The sequence below is a fragment of the Gymnoscopelus braueri genome, assembly GCF_963280865.1.
Source record: "Gymnoscopelus braueri genome assembly, chromosome: 14".
In the NCBI taxonomy this organism is placed as follows: domain Eukaryota; kingdom Metazoa; phylum Chordata; class Actinopteri; order Myctophiformes; family Myctophidae; genus Gymnoscopelus; species Gymnoscopelus braueri.
The window spans coordinates 43,149,544-43,171,047 of record NC_137619.1 but is presented as its reverse complement, the minus strand read 5'-3'; the positions used below and the strand labels follow the sequence as shown (position 1 = coordinate 43,171,047).

Here is a 21,504-nt window from a genome sequence, read left to right as displayed (position 1 = left end):
ACTCTGGATAACTTGTTTTGTGGCACTGAGAGAGTTAATAAATTAATAAACAAATTGACCCAAAAGTAACAACAAAACGAAGTGTACGGCAATGAAAGTATTCCATAAGTATTGGGCTGGGTGGAGAATGACAGTAGTCCATGAGGTAACCGGAAGACTCGCCCCAAAACACACTCGCCCCCATTCTATATACCGCCGGATTTGCCTATAATACCGCTGGATTTGCCCCGGGGCAACTGTGTTTTGGGGCGAGTGTTTTGGTATTCTTGCGTTGGTGCGCCACGATAAACAAGGAAGTGTGGTGGATCAAATAGAATCACTTTTCGGATCGTCTATTTCACACTTCAAATGTTTTCAAAAACATTCTTGAGAGCAACGTTTAGTTGTAAATGACATTGTTTGTTTGTTTACATGGCTGTTATGTTGGATTACAGCATAAAACCAAGCAGCGCAGGTTGACATGAGTAGGTGCTCTGAGTCTTTGATTAGACAGCGGTCTGTTATAGAGCAGATCGGTCATTATCAAGAAATAATGACAGATGATTGACCAATCAGAATCAAGCATTCAAACAAGCCGTGTAATAAAATGTGGTAATAACTGGGGCAGGGCCTACCTGCTGGGCTATTAATATGATGTAATAACAGTGCCAGGGCCTTACCTGTCGGGTGGCGTAGGTACAGTTGGGCAGGGGGCTGTTCTTGGGGATCTTCACCTTGTCGTCGGAGGAGAACTCGATGACCTTACGGTGGCCCGGGTATAGCGGGTGGGGCGGGTGGAGGGGGAGCGGGGGAGGGGCCGGGTACGGGTTCAGCTTCTCGAAGGCGGCCGCCTCCTCTCCGCCGCCCGCCGAGGCGTCTGGCCGCACCGCGTTTCCGTTCTGGAGGTCCGTGGAGCGTCCGCCGCCGCCGTGATGACCCCCGTTTTCCCTCACGGCGGCCCCGCCCCCTGCTCCTCCTCCTCCTCTAGCCCCGCCCCGTGCCCCTCTTCCCCCTCCCGTCCCGGGGTGGGGGTGGCCCGTCATGTCCACGTGGACGAACACGTCCTCGGCGACAGGCCGGCCCAGGGCGGCGCTGCCCGACTGGGACGAGTTGAGGACCATGGGCTCGGGCTTCTCCAGGACCCGGGCGATCACCGAGGTGGGCACCACGTCGGACGGGGTCAGGCTCAGCGTGTCGGGGTCGCGGGGGGAGCCCCCACCACCCCGGACCCCAACCTCCTCCTCTGGGAGGCTGCTGTTGCTGCGCATGTGTTTGTTGACCATGTCCTGTAACTCATAGGGCAGCTGTGAGAGAGAGAGAGAGACAGAGACAGAGACAGAGAGAGAGAGAGAGAGAGAGAGAGAGAGAGACAGACAGAGAGACAGAGAGACAGAGAGACAAGAGAGAGAGAGAGAGGTTATTTTAGTAAATATGCTAAATGCTAAATGCGATTCTCAACCTGTGGGCCGAGGTCCACTGGTGGTATGATATTGGGGCCTAAAAATGGGCCCCAAATGATTGGCAAAACACTACGTTTTTATTGATAACATTTAAAAGTGGGGTAAGTGATATTCTTTGGTTAAAACAAACGTTTTTTAGGTACAATTCTGATTCATGATTTGAGGCATTTTGTTCCAAAAATGTGTTTTGCTAAATTAGACCTGCTGGTGGCGCTATAACAGGCCAATGTGAAAAGGGTGGCCTTTCTTCCTCGGCCTAGTGGGAATGTGCGTGTGAAATTTCACGGAAATCGCAAGCTGCCTGCATAGTTTAGGCATTTTGTTCAAAACGGACCAATCCTGCAAACTTTGGAAGCCAACCTTAGACACATAGAAACATTTTTGACACTATAATGACAAAAATGCCAGGTTGACATCAGTGTTGCCAGATTCTGTGAGAGAAACAAGCAACCGGGTCTAGGAAAACCAGCCCAAAACAAGCGACTATGGGCCACATGCGCACTTTAACATACAGTATACATCAGCTATTTGAAAATAGCAGATCTACAAGCTCACAACGCGTCGCTATGCGACGCGTTGTGAGCTTGTAGATCGGCTATTTTCAAATAAAATCTTGCGGGAAATTATAATAAGCAGATCTGGCAACCCTGGTTGACATGTTGGACTATGCCTCCAAACAGAACAAAAGCCTCACAATGTGATGTTTAGCGCCCCCCAAGAGGGTCCCGGGCCCCATGTTGGGAACCACTCCAGTCCACTGGACACGTGGTTGTCGCTATTAATCAAACGGATGGGCTGACAGCTCTCTAATTGGAACACCTGTCTCTTCCTGTGCCTTTCATGAGCCTTCACATGGTGTCATCCATCTGCAATCTGTGTCTAATAATAATACTCTCTGAACATTAGCTGAGACCACCCAAACCATCTCTGGGACCGCTGGGGAAAGCTTACTTTAGAAAATAGCCGATCGACAAGCTCAAAGCGCGTCTGAGCTTGTCGATCTGCTACTTTTAAATACTACTGTACTTTAACTATTTGTTCACTGGAGAAACACGCAATCAAAATGATTGTCTGTCTCACTATCAGCAGCTATGATGTGTCAATTGATTCCAGAGAACCTTCAGCGCCGCACGCACACACACACACACACACACACACACACACACACACACACACACACACACACACACACACACACACACACACACACACACACACACACACACACACACACACAGTTGAACTTACATCTGCAAACTTGTGGTTTCTGAAGTGAGACTTGTTGCATTTTAACAGCTGCACCGCCAAGTTACAATCCTGACGATAACGCTCCTATACAGTAGAGAGGAGAGAGAGAGAGAGAGAGAGAGAGAGAGAGAGAGAGAGAGAGAGAGAGAGAGAGAGAGAGAGGGGGGGGATAGGAGAGGAGAGAGAGAGAGAGATCAGTAACATCAGTGATTGTCAAACTTGTTAATTTCAACGATCCCCAGTTTATATGCATGAGAGTGTACAAATGGAACACTCTCAGACCCGTAAGAGTCCATTTGGTTCCATTTGTACACTCTCAGAGTTACAGACCTGTAAGGGTCCATTTGGTTCCATTTGTACACTCTCAGACTTACAGACCTGTAAGGGTCCATTTGGTTCCATTTGTACACTCTCTGACTTACAGAAATGTAAGGGTCCATTTGGTTCGTAACTATCGATCATTTATCTGGGGACCCCCTGGAATCCTCTCAAGGACCCCTGGGGGTCCCCGGACGCCACTTTGAGAGCCACTGAATTACACACATCCATATGAGGTTTTCTGGCAACACCTCTGTTAGCTACGTGTCATTACAGCGTCAGCAGACACAAATTTAAAAAACGTAATAAAGTATAGTAATTTATAGTAACCGTAACAAAACAATGTTTTGCGAAGAAAGGGAAATGTATATATCAAAACTAACTATTTTTTTTTAAAGATTTCACAGTAGGCTACTATGTCCACAGTGGTGCTCCAACTTTTTCATGTCAAGGACCCCAAAATTATTTGTATTTGGCGGCCGGCCCCCATCTCAATATATTTTGTTCCAGGGACAATATTTTGTTCCAGAAGCATATTGGAGTTAAAAATGTTCGCTTCAAAAAATTATATATATATATTTTTTCGAAAATTGTGAAAATGTGTGCAAATCTTTGAATATATTATATTCAACAATTTGCTAAAATTGAATAGCCAAAGAAATCTTAAATGACACAGATGCGCGTTCCCGGTCTTAATGGGCTAAACAGTTGTCAGAAGAAGTTGATCTCATAAGCAGACGTACGTTGAGTTCCTCCAGCTTATCGATGGTGTTTTTGGCGTCCAGCAGTTTGTTGGTCAACTCCACGATCTCGTGGTCCATCATGTTTTTGTCCCTCTCCACCTTCCGTAGCTGTAGGAGGTGAAATGGGAGGAGGAGGCGGGGCGGGAGGAGACACAAATGTTAGAGCTGCGCGGTCAATCGCCAAGACCGATTGACCAATCAGAAGCGTTGCTGGGGGGGGGGGCGATGGGGGCGGGGACAAAAGCTATGGCCGTTCTCCGTTTTAGCTAGTAGAGCTAAACAGATGCACTGTGGGATGTTGATGTTCGTGTGTTTGTGTGTCTGTGTGTACTTGTATTACTATACTTGTGAGGGCCAAATGTCCCCACAAGTATAGCAGAATTTGAGAAATAGACATTGTGAAGACAATTTTCATGCAAGCTTTAAAAAACAGAAATAGGCATTTATAAAATTGCGCTCCTAACATTTTGATGCCCAAAGTGTAGTAATACAAGTGTGTGTGTGTGTGTGTGTGTGTGTGTGTGTGTGTGTGTGTGCGTGTGCATCTTGTCACCAGGGAATCCATCACCATAATAACCTTTATGTAAGGTACTTGTAACTAAAGTTACAAAGTGCTTCACCCACGGGAGGAAAAATTATTGAACAGCCAAAATAAAACACAACAGATCGAAGCTTCCAGCTACGACTAATGAATGAAGTAAACAAAGAGAGATTAAACACATGGAGTAAAATAAAAATACAAGAGAATGAAATAACAGAATATGCGATGAAATGGTAAAATGTAATGGTAAGTAAAGGGGGAGGTCGGAGAGGCTTATTGACGCGGGAGTCTATCCCCGTTTCAAAATGCGCTAAGACCTCTGGGAGATGGAATGCTGAGGTTGAGCGCAACACCTACCATCAGCTCCCAGTACTTACCGCACGACATGCCACACCCACGCCGTGCTACTCATAAGCCGAGTTGGCGATGCCCGTTATCGAACCTGGACCTTGTGGTCCAAAGGCGAGTGCTCTACCGACTGAGCTACCCGGAATAAGTAAAGTAAGTAAGGCATCCCGAGGCATGAAGCCCATAGGGCAGGAGCCAGGCACCCGTTTCCTTAGTGTGAGGCAGCTTGATGTACATGGCGCGACATGGCGCTAGTATGTCACAGGGACTTACCCCCCCAATCCAACCCTTGATGCTGAGTGCCAAGCAGGGAGGCACTGGGTCCCATTTTTTCATAGTCTTTGGTATGACCCAGCTGGGGAATCAAACCCCGACCTCCCAGTGTCAGGGCGGACACTCTAATGGTAGTACGTTTTGAAGTTTTATTAATAGTTTTTTTTAAAATAGTGGTTCGGATTAGAAAAGGGCCTTTACATTAATGAATGATATTTAACCGTGTGAACCCCAGCATGTGTATTCTAGGGGGGAACGTTTGCAGAGTAGTACATCTAAGAGCTCAAAATGCGTTGCTCCAAGCTTATGGATCTGCTACTTTTGATTCTTTTGTGAGACGATGTAGTATGATCAAGTAGGGCATTAATTTACGAAAAAACGGAAAAGGTTAGAATATGGAGACAAGAGGTTTCTGCCCGACAGTAACCATATCTATCTATCTATATTATAATTCACAGAATCTGTGTGTGTTTGTCTGTCACACAAAATGTATTCCCGGCACAACTCGGACAGGGTCCGACCGTTTGGTCTCAAACGTGCCATGTGTGTCTCATATAACCCAGAGGTGTGCAGAGCCCAATGGCTCAATTTGCCCAATTCGGACAGACCAACGGTTTCTGAGAACCGAAAAACCACAAATATATGTATCTGTTGGACCACAGGTCTGAGAAAGAGGGAGGAACGATCTGTGTGTTCTGGAGATTGAATGCATCGATTCGGCTTCCCTGATTGGCCAACCCAAACCGCTGGCTTCACGGATTGGCGTCACGTTTGTGCTGCTAAACCAGTATAGGTCCCTGATTGACTAATCGAGCTTCGCGTAAGTTTGTGCCACATCACATGGCAGTATAAATTGTTCCAGCATCCTAGTTTATCTAATTCAAGTGAATTGTTACTGTCATATTTTGAACTTTCATATATTCAAATAATAAAAAAGTAATATTGAAAGTTAATTTATTTCCGGCCTATCTGTCTTAGTTCCTTGAATATGTTTGAGTTTTCTCTGTCCTCTAATTCATATATTTAATATTGATGTATATAAATGTATATTCCTGTTGATTATTATGTTCTGTATCTCGGCTGCATTGAAAATGAGGGCCTGCCCCTCAACTGTACTTCGAGTTGAAATAAAGGTTATGATGATGATGACGATGAAAGTTCTTTGAGTTTTCATTTTTATGTATTTATTCGCTTATAAGTTAAATATCCTCAAATATAGAAACGTCATATGTTAATGTTGACAAAATAACGGTAAAAACATTGGTAATGGGTGGGCTAGGACTCTAAAAATCGGGATCGGCCTTTATCGCAAAAACATTTGTCATCGGTCGGGTTCTACTGGTCACAGCACCGAAGCAGGACCGACCTAGAAACACAACTACTAGAGCTGTAGGCTAGAATACAACACAACAGAACGGGACGGGAGAAACTAGGAAAAGGGGAAGAGAGATGTTTTGAATGGGGGATGAAAACAAAAGTCTCAGCTAGCTACTGGAGGAGGAGAAGAAAACGAGGGAAGAGGAAAGAAAAGAAATGGAAGCAAAAACGCAACTGCATGGACCCATGTCTGACTGACGGCCGCCTGATGAAGATGAGGATGAGGATGAAGGTGAGGTTACATCCACCAACCACAGAGCAGCATGAGGAGAGAGAAGGTAGAGAGAGAGAGAGTGAGAGAGAATTAAACACGTTAGAATGACATCATCGCAGAGAAAAGAGGAGATAAGGAGATAAGTGGGAACGTTAAAGACAAACAGTACACAGTAGAAATCTACACTGTTAACTTTGAGAATCCATTAGGGATAGTTCACCCAAAAAATTACCCCATGGAGACTTGAATTCATGGATATTTTTTAGTTTTTGTCGCATTCCTAAGCCAATAATTTGATGACCAGCGGACCGGTAGGTAGCGGTTCCGGTAGGAGACAAAAGGAGACTACCGGAACCGCTGCCGGTCATCAAATTATTGGCGAAAGGGGTTCCTGTCTTGAAAGGTATAGTTACAAATAGGGGTTCCCGCCCAAAATGGGTTAGGAATGCGCCAAAAACTAAAAAATATCCATGAAGTCTCCATGGGGTGACTAATTGATAGAAAAAATGTCATTTTGGGGGGAACTATCCCTTTAATCTAAGACTATATAAAATATGTTTAATATGGCTAATCTAATATGTTTAAAGGTTTTTGTTAAAACGATAAAGCTCTATATTGTGATAGCAATCATTGCTATTGTTTGTTCAGTAACAGGCGTCTCTTTTTAAATAAACAGAAAGGAAAAACAATCAGGTGGGTCACCCATTTCATCCAGTCAACTGAGACTACCCATTCATCATCTTCAATTTGAGTTTTCCTGTTCCAATTTTGTCTTCTCATGTCTTTGTTTCATCACTTCCAATTCCACTTGTCTATCTTGTATGAGTTCTCTCTCCTGATTGGATCAAATTGGTATACCGACCTGAAAAAAGTATTTTCTGTTTACTAAAGAGCTGGAGAGACGGGAGACTCCTGTTGTTACAGAACAAACACTCTATAGCAATGATTAATCACAATATACATTGATTTTTTTTTGTTTCAGTTACCTCTTATTGATATTTAATGTATGCAATCCTTATTTTACACCTCAGTAATAGGGAACATCTCGGGTGCAGTATATTTACTGAATATTTTTTGCAAACTCAGCATCAACAGCCAGAAGGAGGCGGCACCAGGTCGGAGCAAGGCGGAAGGAGCCTGCTGGTTGGTCGGTTGGACTACATTTACCCACATTTAGTTCTACTGGGTTCCTGTAGCAGTTTTATGACTGAGAATGAAGTCCTGAGAGTTAATGTGAGACCCTGAGTGAATCACACACATTCATCCACAGTAAAACGTGCATTTTAATTTTATCGGTTATAATTCAACATTAACCCATTAACAGCCAAAATTATTTCTGGCTGCGTTTGCCCACTGCCAGAGATTTTTCATTGAAAAAAAAAAAGTACTCAGGAGCCGAGATACAGAATTTTTAAGTTTTAAGTTAACAAGGAAGTGGATAGGAGTCTAAATCTTCGAAAAATCTTATCTCCTTGGTCTTTGGGTCAAAAAAAATTTCGCGTAGATCTACGCGACTGGCACGTGGCAGCTTTAAATAGGTTTGCGTAGATCTACGCGATTGGCAGTCAATGGGTTAATGAGGGTCACACACACACGACCTAAATGTGAAACAAGATACCATCAGATATTCATAGACTATTCATGGCTGCAACACAAACACGTACAGTAGAGCCGGAGATATCGGTTCGGGGACCGCTAACTTCCGCTGCAGTGTCACTTGATCAAGACATTGATGCCACATGCGCAGTGACCCCCCCCCACACACACACACACACACACACACACATTCCTCTCTCTCTCTCTCAATCTCTTTCAGGAGTCTCCAGACAGGAGACAGACGGAAGGCTCTCAGGGGAACGCTGGAGGACTTCATCTCAGGTCAAGAGTGTTTTCGCTGGGGAGACGTGTCGAGATAATTATCTGACAGCTCTAGTCACACACACACACACACACACACACGTGTGCGCACACGCACACACACACACACACACACGCACACGCACTGCACTTTATTAAATAATGTACGGGTGTTGTGTAGAAAGTGGGAGGGGTCGGAGGGTGAAAGGTGAAAGGTTACCAGGGCATGTAGCTTCTCTTCCAGGTCCTGATTGGCTCGCTGAGACGCAGTGTAACTGTTCTGGAGTCTGCAGGGACACAAACAATATGTTACAATATTATTATTATTATTATTATTAGTATACAGTATAGAGAAACATTCTCAAACAGCCGATCTACAAGCATCTAGGAGTTGTGAGCTTCCATCCGATCTTCTGGGAACTGTGTATCAGCTAGTTTAGCTATTTTTGAAAGAGGACTTAGTTAAAGGGGTAGTTCACCCACCAAAAAACCCTTATGTTCTATCAATTACACATGCAGAGTCTCGGGGTCTCCGGTAGGAGACTTGCAGAGTGATTCCGCCTGTCATCAAATTATTGGTACAGGAATGCGACAAAAACAAAACAAATCTCCATGAATTCAAGGTTTCATGGGGTGTGTAATTTTTTGGGTGAACTACTCCTTTAGGTGACTAAGTTTTGGTGCCGGGGAGACCCCAAGATTCTGTGAAAGAGTATTTTAACCACTTAAACCCCTGTAGCCTTAAGCCCTCTCCAGACCAATCTGAGTCGGCCCGATTTTGGGCCGAATTGGCTTCGGGAAGCGTCGGCCAGTCGGTTAGGGGTCCGTCGGGGGGTCCGTCGGGACCTTTTCGGCCGACCCAGAGCCGACCGAACATGTTCAGCTTTTTAGCCGACTGGTAGCGCAGTGGCAGTGACAACAGAGGGCTGTCGGTGTTGCCAGATTATGTGAGAGAAACAAGCGACCATGTCTATGAAAACCTACATTCACTGTTTCTTGTTGTTGCTCCCAGAGAGAGAGAGATTGATTGATTTGCCCTACTTTTGCGCTGTGGTGATTGGGAGCAGGTGTGTAAATTTGTCCAGTGACGGAGTCACATGCATCCGTGTTTATGTATAAATAACGAGCAATTAAGTGAATTGCTTTCACCTGCTGCTGCTGCTGCTGTGCGGAGTGTGCTACAGGCCAAGCCAGGGTGACCTACCCAGGCTCATGAAATTCATATTCAGGCATAGTAGCCAATTAGAATGAAATCTTCAAAAACGGACTCATATACTGATACAGAACCATATATTGGCTATATATTATGGCTGTCGGGTGGAAATCTTGTATGTTCCTTTTTTATTATTATTTAAAAACAATTTAAAATCGTGAAAATAGCCAATCTACAAGCAGTAATTATTAATAATTAAGAAATACTATATTTTAAAGAGTGAAAAATCAACTAAAGTCATTATTAGTGCAAGTTCATTCACATTTCATTTGAATGAAAATAACTTGTGGGTAAAATACATTCTGTGAATCTAATGTGATTAATGTGACCCCTACTTCAGTCAGTGAAGTCCAGGGCTGAATGTGACATATTGAGACCTATATAACTAAATATTGGTCATTTGCCAACACATTATTTTGTGAAATAAATGGGTAATATTTCACAGATAGTTATACTATTCTTATAATATATTAAAATACAATCATCCTTAACCTTCAAGTTAAATGCATTATTTCCGTGGACTTAAAAATAATTTTTGGACTTAAAAATCGTTATTATTTTTTTGGATGGCCTTCCTGCCCTGGCAGGAAGGCCGGGCAGGGCCTTTGTGCCCTCCAAAAAATTACAACACCAAAGGCCAAGTGGCCTTGCCCCTAAAATGACGAAATTCCAGGCTTGAATGCAATAGATGTACTCTGAGTCTGTTACAAGTAAAAGTCCGGAATTCAACATTTACTTGAGTAAAAGTACTAAAGTATTGGTATAAAAATGTACTTAAAGTACCAAAAGTAAAAGTACAAAAATGTTTGAAAATAGCAGATCTACAAGCTCAGAACGCGTGCATCGCAACACGTTGTGAGCTTGTAGATCTGCTATTTTCAAATAGCTTATAGGTACAAAATAGGGCTAAAGTGGTTAATGTATGTTTCATAATGATTTATATGCAAAGTAACTAGTAACTAAACATTTCAAATAATTGTTGTGGAGTACAAGTATAGACAATTGGAAATACTCCAGTAAAGTAAAAGTACCTCAAAATTGTACTTAAGTACAGTACTTGAGTAAATGTACTAGTTACTTTACACCACTGCACGTCAGTGAAGAAAAAACGCTGGGAACATCCCTAAGTGGCTTTGCAGGGAAACAAGCCCAAAGTCGCTTATAATAAGCAGACCTGGCAACGCTGGCACGCTAAAAGTCAAATTAGCACATGAATGGCCAGTCGGCTGACAGACTTAAATGGTAACTTTTGCCAACCGAATACCAGTCTGTTGCAGTCTGGAGTAGTCTGCAATAGTCTGGACGAGTCTGTTTGGTGCGGAGTTGCCTTTAGAGAACTGGACTCGAGTGACAACTGTACTTTGAACACCTTTTCCGTCTACACCAAATCTCCATGCAAAAAATCTACAAGCATTGTGAACTTGTAGATCAGCTATTTTTGGCTAATATCCCCCAACCCCAGTATATTTACGCTGGGGTTCAAGTAGTTAATATGTTTATATTATAATACAACTAGTACTGTGCTTCTCAAACTGGGGACCAGGGTCCACATAATTTCCTAGATCGCTTGGTGGAGGGTCACGTCCTCTGTCTGTCTGTCTGTCTCTCTCTCTCTGATAAAGGCTCATTGATCACCATGGCGACAACTCATAATTAAGCAGCACCTCGTTAACTCCCTGTCCTCGTTAACATCTTCTAATGTCTGTCTGTCTGTCTGTCTGTCTGCTATGAGACATAACACGTTGGATGTTGTCTGTCTGTCTCTCTGTCTGTCTGTAATAATAACAATTATTTGAGATAATCGCAATTATTTTTGCATAATCGTCATAGTCATTTCCATGTTGAAACGTGTTCATTTTTTTAAAATAGCAGAAATAGCATATCTACAAGCTTACATGCGTTGTAAGCTTGTAGATCAGCTATTTCTGCTATTTTTAATAGCAGAAAAAATCTATTAAATATGTGATAGATTTCTTGTATATTTAAGTTGTACATTTTTTATTACGAAGCCTAAAAGGTATTTGTATTCATATGTTCCAATGTTCAATGCCTAAAACACAATAAAATCGTTAATCACAATTATTTGTATGACAATAAATCGTTAACTTCCATTTTGTAATCGTCAAAGCCCTAGTTGTCTACCCATGTGTCTGTCTGTCTGTCTGTCTGTTATGAGACATAACACATCTGTCTGTCTGTCTGTTATGAGACATAACACATCTGTCTGTCTGTCTGTTATGAGACATAACACATCTGTCTGTCTGTTATGAGACATAACACATCTGTCTGTCTGTCTGTCTGTTATGAGACATAACACATCTGTCTGTCTGTCTGTTATGAGACATAACACATCTGTCTGTCTGTCTGTTATGAAACATAACACATCTGTCTGTCTGTCTGTCTGTTATGAAACGTAACACATCTGTCTGTCTGTCCGTCTGTCTGTCTGTCTGTTATGAAACATAACACATCTGTCTGTCTGTCTGTCTGTCTGTCTGTGTGTCTGTCTGTCTACCTGCGGAACTTGTCTCTCATCTTGTCCAAGTCGTCTGTGGTTCGGTTAAGCTCAGCCTGCAGGAAGTGGCGGCTGTTCTCTAGCTCCGCCTCCAGGGACTCCATCCTGTGTGAGGTGTGAGACAGGTGGCGGCGGAGCTCCTCATTTTGCTGCTGCAGGGTCCTAGTGCACACATAGACTTAAATCACATCTCTGCGTGTGTGTGTGTGTGTGTGTGTGTGTGTGTGTGTGTGTGTGTGTGTGTGTGTGTGTGTGTGTGTGTGTGTGTGTGTGTGTGTGTGTGTGTGTGTGTGTGTGTGTGTGTGGACTACACCAGTGGTCCTCAAAGGAGACGTATTTAGCCACGTAATCTGAAATTGTTCAGTGCGAGGAAAGATTTTTCAAAATGATTCATTAATGTTTTTCAAAAATAGAGATCTACAAGCTCACAACACCACGTTGTGAGCTTGTTGATCGGCTATTCTTTTAATAGCGGAAGTATAACATAGGGTTAAAGTGGTTTTCTTTGGTTAAAATAAGTGTTAAATTGCTCTATATTCTGATAGTACTCACTGCTAGAGTGTCTGTTAAGTAACAGGAGTCTCTATGTCTCTCCGACTCTTTATTAAACATAAAATTGATTTTCAGGTCGGGATACCAATTTGATCCAATCAGGATAGAGAACTCAGACAGGATACAGATCAAACAAGTGGACCCACTTTGAGAACCACTGGACTACAGGAGGCCGGGCAGAGAGCACACACCCCCATGTACACACACACACACGCACACCCTGTACATCATGGCGCCGCAGTGAGACTGAGAATCTCATCTGGAACGTTCTCTCCGACCACACATACGTGTGGGGGGGGGATTAATGACAACGTCTGTCTTTATGAAACGAGTCATCCAAAGATAGATCATTAAATTATTAATACAGAAGAGAAGAGAAGAGAAGAGAAGAGAAGAGAACTTACTTTATTCTGTCACCATCTGTTAAGACGTCCTGTAAGAGAGCAGACAATTGTGAGTTAGTCATACAGTGAACTAGTAGTATCAACTGGGACTGAATACATTGTATTACATTATATTACATCACATTAACCACTTAAACCAGGGCCCACTTGAAAATTTCAAAAGCTTTCGCGGCGTCACCCATTTGCGCACTTAACCCGGCAGCCAATTTGTCTGTGTGTGCGCGTGCTTGCGCGTGTGTGCACGTGTGAATACTTTACTGCTCAGTTTGGGACACAGACTTATCATGACTGATCTAAAAGCAGAGAACAAACTCTAACAGGGCTACACACACGCGCACACACACACACAATGCCACACACACACACACACAATGCCACACACACACACACAATGCCACACACACACACACACACACACACACACACACACACACACACACACACACACACACACACGACAATCAATCCTTTCCCTCCATCCATTTAAGCGTTGGCACACAGCAAAATCCTTAAAATCCTTATGTAACTCTGAGAGTGTGCAAATGGAACCAAATGGACCCTTAACGGGTCCATTTGGTTCCATTTGCACACTCTCAGAGTTACAGACGGATAAACGAACACAGAGGGCTTTACAGTGTGCGGTTTGTGTGCGATTGGGGTCAAATCGATGCGACAGCGGTCAGAAGGGCAGCACATTAAAACACACACACACACGCACACACTCAATACAACGCTCCACTACCTCAGGAGAGGAAACTAGATTTTGGGGGGGAATCTAATTTCAGTTCCGATGTTACGATGGTCAACCTCGTCAGGATGACATCACAGCCTTAAAGCTACACTCCTGGAGTTTATTTCTTAAAGTGCTGTCAGAGATATTTTTGGGGTTAAAAAAAAACGTTTTTATTTTAAAAAAAAGTTACAGCTCTATATTGTGATAGTAATCATTGCTATGGAGTGTCACATTGGTCTCCCCAGCTCTCCAGCTCTTTAGTGAACAGAAAATGCATTTTTAGGTGGGATACAAATTTCATCCAATCAGGAGAGAGAACACCACAAACATCAATTGTCACCTTGTGTTCCATTAAAGCCCTAATTTACAAGCAGATTGATCGGCTATTTTTTGAAAAGATGACGACAAATCTGGACAAATCTTCCCTGGCACAGAATCTTTTCAGATGGGGGGTCCGCAGCCGAATACGCATCAATTTGGGGACCCTCGACGTGAAAACATTTCAGAACAACTGCTCTAGAAACGAATTAATAGCTTTATAAATTAATATTCCAGTTTTAAACCCCCAGGGGAACCGAGCTGCAATTATAAACATTAATTAGTGTGGCTTCAGAATCTAGTTTTAAAATTAATTATGTCAATATGATGAAACAATAACAGTGTGACTTGTGAAGATGAAGATTAGTCTTTATTGTCCCAGCAGGACAACTCTGTCTTAGGGACGGGACAATATGAAAAATTCATGTCACAATTATTATGGCCAAAATATCACGATCAAAATATGCTCAAAACTCTTAAAATTGTGTTAACTAATTGCACCCCCTGCATCCCTATTCTGGGAGGAACATTAGCCAAAAATAGTATGTCTACTAATAATTGCGATCTACAAGTCCATTAGCTCGATTGTTAAAGGCACATGAAACCCTAGGCTGATTTTGTAGTTTGTTTTCCACTTCAGGTTAAAAACTACAGCAGGGTAAAAAACATGGCAGGCTGAATAACACTGACCTTATGGTACACCGTGATGTAAGCGGTTTTTGTTTTGTTTTGTCTTATCCTTTTGAAAGATTATGTGCAAATATAGTCACGTATATACACTTTTTTTTTTGGTCAATATAAAAACAAATTAAATAAAATTGCAACCAAGGACTGGAATCACTATCGGACGCAACAAACAGGCAAAGGTATTAATACTGGAGATCTACTCAGGAATGGATCTATTGTGACCCACTCAGCTCAGTAAAGATCCACTTGTAATCATTTGCTGTTGAGAAAAGTTAAAATTATGTGTGCAGCAACAACATGGAACATGGATGGAATTGGATTGGAATTACATGGATGGATGGAGGGATGGAGGGAGTGATGGATGGATAGAGGGGGGAGGGACGGATGGAAGGACGGACAGACTGACGGATGGACGGACGGACGGACGGACGGACGGACGGACGGAACGTTTTGAGCAGATGAGGAGCAGAGGATTGGTCCTGCTGACATACCTTGACGTGTGACTGAACAGACAGACTAGAGCAGAACGCCCCCTGCTGGCCTGAGGAGGCAAACGTGGAGGCGCGCTTCTCCTCCCGCCGAGCGTTAGGAGGAGGAGAGGCTTTGCGCCGACGTTGAGGAGGAGCGTCCCAGCTTCGAGCTCTCCTCCTCCCCACAGGTCTCCTGCCGTGTTCTCCTCCTCCTCCCTGCTCGGGGGGAGAAAAGATTCTGCTGTCGCTACTCCTGCGCCTCCCGCCCCTCACCTCCTCTTCCCCGGTTCTCCGCAGGAGCTGGAGGCGCGCGGGGCTGAGGACGCGGGTCGTGACCTCGTCCAGGAATAAGGAGAACCGAGCCTTCTGCTCCAAAACCACTCCCCAGTCCCACTCCGCTGAGGACCTGAGGGTCTGAGGCCGTCTCCTACCGTGCTGCTGGTCTGTAGACAGGCTGAGAGGACCGCGTGGGACCTGGAAGCGCATCTTTGGACCGTTCGGCCGCTGATCCGAGGCCGGTTGGTCGGACGGGGCCTTCCTCCCAGGCTGCTTCAGGATCCCTCTGGGCTGCAGCCGGGTCTGACCCTGGTTCTGACCCTGGGGGGTCTGCCGGTTCCGCTGTTGAGGCATAAAACTCTCCACCGGTTCTCTGAAGGCCAGGCAGCGCTCTGGACTCCTTGTTGGGGAGCGGGCCAGATGGTCTGGACTCCATGAGGAAAGACCGAGGAGTTCTAGACTCCGTGGGGAGTGACCCAGGCGTTGTGGACTCCTCGAGGAGTGACCCGAGCGTTCTGGACTCCTTGGGGAGTGACCCAGACGATCTGGACTCCTCGAGGGGCTCCTCCAAGAGTCCATACCTGCTGAGGAGCGGGCCAGCAGGTATGGACTCTTGGAGGAGTAGTCCAGAGAATCTGGACTCCTCGAGGAGTTTCCCAGGCGTTCCGGACTCCTCGAGGAGCAGCAGTCCAAGCTCTGTGAGGAGGCAGAGGGGGAGGAGAACCCCACCAGAAGCTCACTGCTGCTGCTGAGAACCTGCTGGGTGGGGGGGTTCCAACGCTCCGCCACTCCTCCTCCATGGTCGCGGGCCGCCGCCGCCACGCCTACGGTCGCGGGAGAAGAAGAAGAAACGCCAGCGTCGGAGGCGGCGAGGAGGAGGAGGCGGGCGGCGGGGGGTCCGAGGGTACGAGGGGGCGGCAGGACCGTCAGGTCCAGACTGGACAGACTGGACAGATCCGGATCGCTGCTATAATCGTCCGAGTCCGGCGGCCAGTGGCGCCGGAGCCAAGCGCGGGGGGCGGTGCGCGGGGGCTGCGTGAGGAGGAGAGGGGAGGACGGGTAGGGGTAAGGGGGTTTGGGGGTGCGTTTGATTACCTGATCGGGGTCTCCTCCCGCCTGCAGGGAGGAGGGTGGCTGTGGAGAAGGAGGAGGAGGGGTTAGGGTAGTAGGAGGGTAGAGGTCGTCTCGGAAGGGCGGCGCGTGGCGGGTCTCCCGGTGCTGCGGGGGCGCCTTGCGGTACGGCTTCCTGCCCTGCTGGGAGCCACTCATCCTCTGTAGCGCTCAGTCCTGTTGGGACAGAGGTTAGCCGGTTAGCATGCTAGCTCCATGCAGCAGCAGCATGGATCTGATGGCTTATGATCTATTCACCTCTCTCTCTCTCTCTCTCTCTCAAACTGACATCATTAGGGTGAAGTTTGGATCAATAGATACTGGCTACAATCAGGACAGACACACACACATACACTAACACACACTTTCTCTCTCTCTCTCTAAAATACATGGACTAGGACAAGGGGGAGTGTGTGTGTGTGTGTGTGTGTGTGTGTGTGTGTGTGTGTGTGTGTGTGTGTGTGTGTGTGTGTGTGTGTGTGTGTGTGTGTGTGTGTGTGTGTGGTGGGGGGAATTAGAGAGCCCTCAGGCAGAGATTGATGGAAAGAGAGAAGAGGAACTCAATCTGATTGGTAACATTGATCAAACACACGCACGCCCACACACATGCACACACACACACACAGTCACAGACAGTCAAATACAGGTCAACATGAGGCTACATTAAGAGTTTCAGAACATGGCCATTTATGTGAATTTAAAAAAAGGGAAAAAAACACCTAGTACAAGGATATGAATACGTTGTAGGTCTGCAATGTTTTCCTACTTTAAGTAGGGCATTCATTTAAGAACAACAAAAACAAACAAGAAAGTTAAAATATGGAGATATGAGGTTTCTGCCTGACAGCACGAATTCCATCAACGCTGTGCAATTATAAAGTGACCACAAATTAGCTCTCCAGCGCCCCTGTTCTGTTTGATGGGTCAATAATGTAGTTTGCCTCTTTATGGCTGCTCTGAAGGGTAACCCAGCATCGTCCAATATGGGTGGGACAAAACATTTTTTGTCGCAATATGTAGATTGTACTCCCTCTTCCCGTATCGTATCGTGACGGCAAATATAGATTTTGTTATAACAATTTAGGTATTTAGCAGACTCTCAGAACGACCAATAAGCAAGGTAAACACATACATAGCATGCAGACTGCAGAGAGCAGTGCAGTGCCTCAGTAAACAAGGATCACAGGTAAACCAAGAACCTGGCATTAGTCTAAACCAGGGGTAGGCAACCTTAGGCATGGGTGCCAACTGCCAACATTGGCACAGGGGAGGGTAATCACTGGCACACTGGATTTTTGGTTTAAAATACAAATGATATAAATAAATAAATAAAAACCTGTAGTCAATGAAATGAAGTCCCCTCACATCTGTATGCAAATTACATTCTGCACATAATTCTACATTAATTCAAACTCTGACTGGGGACTGGGGAGGGAGTCTGGGAGATAGGTGGGCTGTTGCTCCGAGTCTAATGAGCATTACAATGTCCTGATGTGAAAGAAAATATTTCAAAAGAAGAAGGGGAAAAAAAGGTTATATTTATAGACAATCAAAATCTGCTGGAAATATTTTTATTTTGATGTGGTTTCGTAATTAAACTTAATGTTGACATGGCACACCGACAATCTAGAAAATAAAAACATGGCACTTCATTTCAAAAAGGTTGCCGACCCCCTGGTCTACACAATATACTATCAAAATAATAATCTGGGACATTGTACATTGAGACTTAGGATACCAGGTAAACAATGAACCTATAGCATCTGTCTAAATAACATGCCATCTAAATTTCATTTTAACCTTTGTATAAGCCTGCAAGGTCGTCAAGGCTAGGGCAAGTGATACGGGCTGAAGGGGTGAGTCTTCAGATTACGGCAGAAGATTGGGAGTGAGTCTGCAGTTCTTCTAATTGCAATATGGAGTTTGTTCCACAGTTTGGATGCCAGGAGGGAGAAGAGTCTGGGACGTGTGGTGTGTGGTGGACCTGTGTTAGCTGATCTGAGTGAGAGGGAGGGGTTGTAGGGTTGGATCAGGCTTTGAAGATATGGGGGTGCCATACCTTTGGTTGCTTTGAAGGCCAACATCAGTGTTTTGTACTCTGTGCGGGCAGTAACTTATTTTATTACGAAGTAAGCGCTGTCCAGGTTTACATAAAGCACTTTTATTATGCTTAGCCCTTTAGAAAATCGTAATTTTTTTACTCAAAAAATAAAAAACAAATCCTGTTGCTATATACATACGGTAGCAACATCTAAAATGACACGGCTGCTTTCCCGGTTTTAAAGGTATAACAACATATAGGCTTTCCCGGTCTTAATGGGTTAATGCGTCAGCTTTATATATACGGTATATCTTTTTTGTGTAAATGTTTTTGTGTAAATGTATTTTTTTTATTCTTCAGTTACAGATATTGTGATGTGCTGTAGATGAGTTTTCTTATAATACATTGATTATCGCAGATATTGTGTATCATGATATCATTGTGTGATGTGTTAATTATACAGACACACTAACTCACACACACACACACATGCACGTACGCACGCACGCACGCACACATGCACGCACGCACACATGCACGCACGCACGCGCAGTGGTGCATGCGAACTGAAATGCATTATGTCTCATCTGCACTCAAACACACTAATCAGAATGAGTTCATTAGTAAATACTGTTTGTTTCACCAGCTCAGTGGCCTTGTGGTTAGAGTGTGCGCCGCCTTACCCCTTTTCCTTAAAACTTTTTAGAAATGTTGTACTATCCAGAAAAACATTTTTAAATAGTTCAAATACGTGTCGATGTAGATTGGCTATTTCCATGGTCTGGAGAGGGCACTTTTACAGACGGGTAAAAGGGAAGGGGCTCAAGCCCCCTTTGATGTCTATGAGTGCGCGTGCCTGCCTGGCAGGAAATGTTTCCAGATGGGGGTCCACGACCAAATTCATGAGGTGCAGTATTACAGTTTCTGTTATAATGCATTTTATTTGTTTTTTACAACTGCCGAGGGACTACGGTTGACAATTCGCCATGATGTGTAAAGTGGCACTTTTACAGAAATGTAGATTAATGTGCACTGGCCTGAATGTAGACTGTATAAATTACAAAAAAAAGATGGACAATGATAGATGACCAGATGATAACTGGAATATGTACTGAACCAGCTGTCAGCGAGCAGCAGATCACACACACACACACACACACACACACACACACACACACACACACGCACACGTGTGTTCCACAGACATCATATTTTAATGAACCATATGAAATATTCATGTATTTTTCAACATTATAAAATTAACAGAGGATTTTTACTGACAATAGAAAAATAACCTTTGCTCTAGAAGATAAAAGGTGCAGAGAATTCATTAATTTAACGGACAATTGCATATACAAAGCTACAGAATTTAATTAAACCTTCACTGGGTTGATGAAATAAAGCTGCTCCTTTCGAAATTTAAGAAATAGACATTGTTTGTGAGGACACATTTTCCTGGCCCTCACAAGAGAAATGGCTGTTCTATAGTTAAAAAGATGTTAGGAGTTAGGCTTAAAAACATTCAGGTTGGGGTTAGGATTAGTATTAGACATTTAGGGGTTTGATTTATGTATTATGTATGATTCATACTTACACACAGACACAGTGTGTGTGTGTGTGTGTGTGTGTGTGTGTGTGTGTGTGTGTGTGTGTGTGTGTGTGTGTGTGTGCATGAGTGCTTATCTTATCTAGTGTACTGGGAGCTGACCAGTACGACCACAGTCTTCTACTATTCTACGAATGTACTGGGAGGAGCTGGCCAGTACAACCACAGTCTTCTACTGTTGGCCACTGGGAGCTGACCAGTACAACCATTCTGAGACGGCAGCAAACAGATCAGCCTCAGGTCTCCATGACAACAGCCTGAAGCTGTGTGTGTGTGCGTGCGTGCGTGCGTGCGTGCGTGCGTGTGTGTGTGTGAGTGTGTGTGTGTGTGTGTGTGTGTGTGTGCGTGCGTGCGTGCGAGGGAATATGTGTTTATTGACTTCTGAATGTCATGAATAATAATATTAATGAAACAGCTGCAGTAAAGTCCAAGTCCTACATGGATTTGAGGAGAAGCACTGGGTGATTTGCATCGACTCAATCAGGTGCAAATTCTATTACTGTGAATCCAGATCAACTTACAGTCTGGTTCCTGCATTCATGAGCAAACAGAAAACCACATAAAAGTACAGATAGGAGCATAACATTACAAGTAAGACGCGCGAACGCGGTAAGCGAACGCAAAAAAAGAATGAAAAAAAATATTTAAAAAAAAGTAACCAATAAAATTTTTTTTTTTTTTTTCAAAAAAATCTGCGTTAAAAGGAGCATCTTCGAAAAATACAAATTCACAAAAAAAAAACTTGGAATGTTTTTGAACAATTCAACAAAGTGTTTGAAGTGCCTGTTTCACCCACTTCCGGGGGGCGGAGCCAAAATCCGAGCCCGATGTATTTGTTCGTAGACCCCCACTTAGGGGGGGTAGAAAAAGTTTGGGAGCGATTCGGGCACTTTTCATTTAACATGGGGTTTCAATGGGGAGTTTTTAGGAGCCTTCTCCGGGGCGTGGCTTCCGGGGGAAGGGGCGGGCTTAAACGCAACCTTGACAGGTGTGTTCAGTTTTCAAAGACCTTTCATTTGATGTATGGTACGTCTAAATTGGACATTTACTTATCTCAGAGGAGCTGCACACAGGCAGCGCACACGGAGACACAGACGGAGACACAGACGGAGACACAACCCGAGCAGGGTTACATAGGGTGCGTTCGAAAATACAGCACTGAGCGCACTGGCCAATACAAACTAATAGGCGAGTGTGCTCCGGTGCGTAATTTCCGAACGC

General features: G+C 44.3%; 1 protein-coding gene across 1 annotated transcript in view; it reads right to left on the bottom strand.

Annotated features, from left to right (window-relative positions):
- Nucleotides 1-21,504, bottom strand: part of tjap1 (tight junction associated protein 1 (peripheral)) — a 52,951-nt gene that overhangs the window by 7,126 nt on the left and 24,321 nt on the right. Inside the window, exons 4-10 of the mRNA XM_080449822.1 lie at nt 16,622-16,813; nt 13,043-13,071; nt 12,087-12,248; nt 8,579-8,645; nt 3,749-3,856; nt 2,688-2,771; nt 660-1,283 (exon numbers count right to left, since the gene is read on the bottom strand). Of these exons, the coding sequence (XP_080305948.1) occupies nt 660-1,283; nt 2,688-2,771; nt 3,749-3,856; nt 8,579-8,645; nt 12,087-12,248; nt 13,043-13,071; nt 16,622-16,795 (1,248 nt within the window). The 5' untranslated portion in view covers nt 16,796-16,813. The remainder of the gene's footprint in view (nt 1-659; nt 1,284-2,687; nt 2,772-3,748; nt 3,857-8,578; nt 8,646-12,086; nt 12,249-13,042; nt 13,072-16,621; nt 16,814-21,504) is intronic.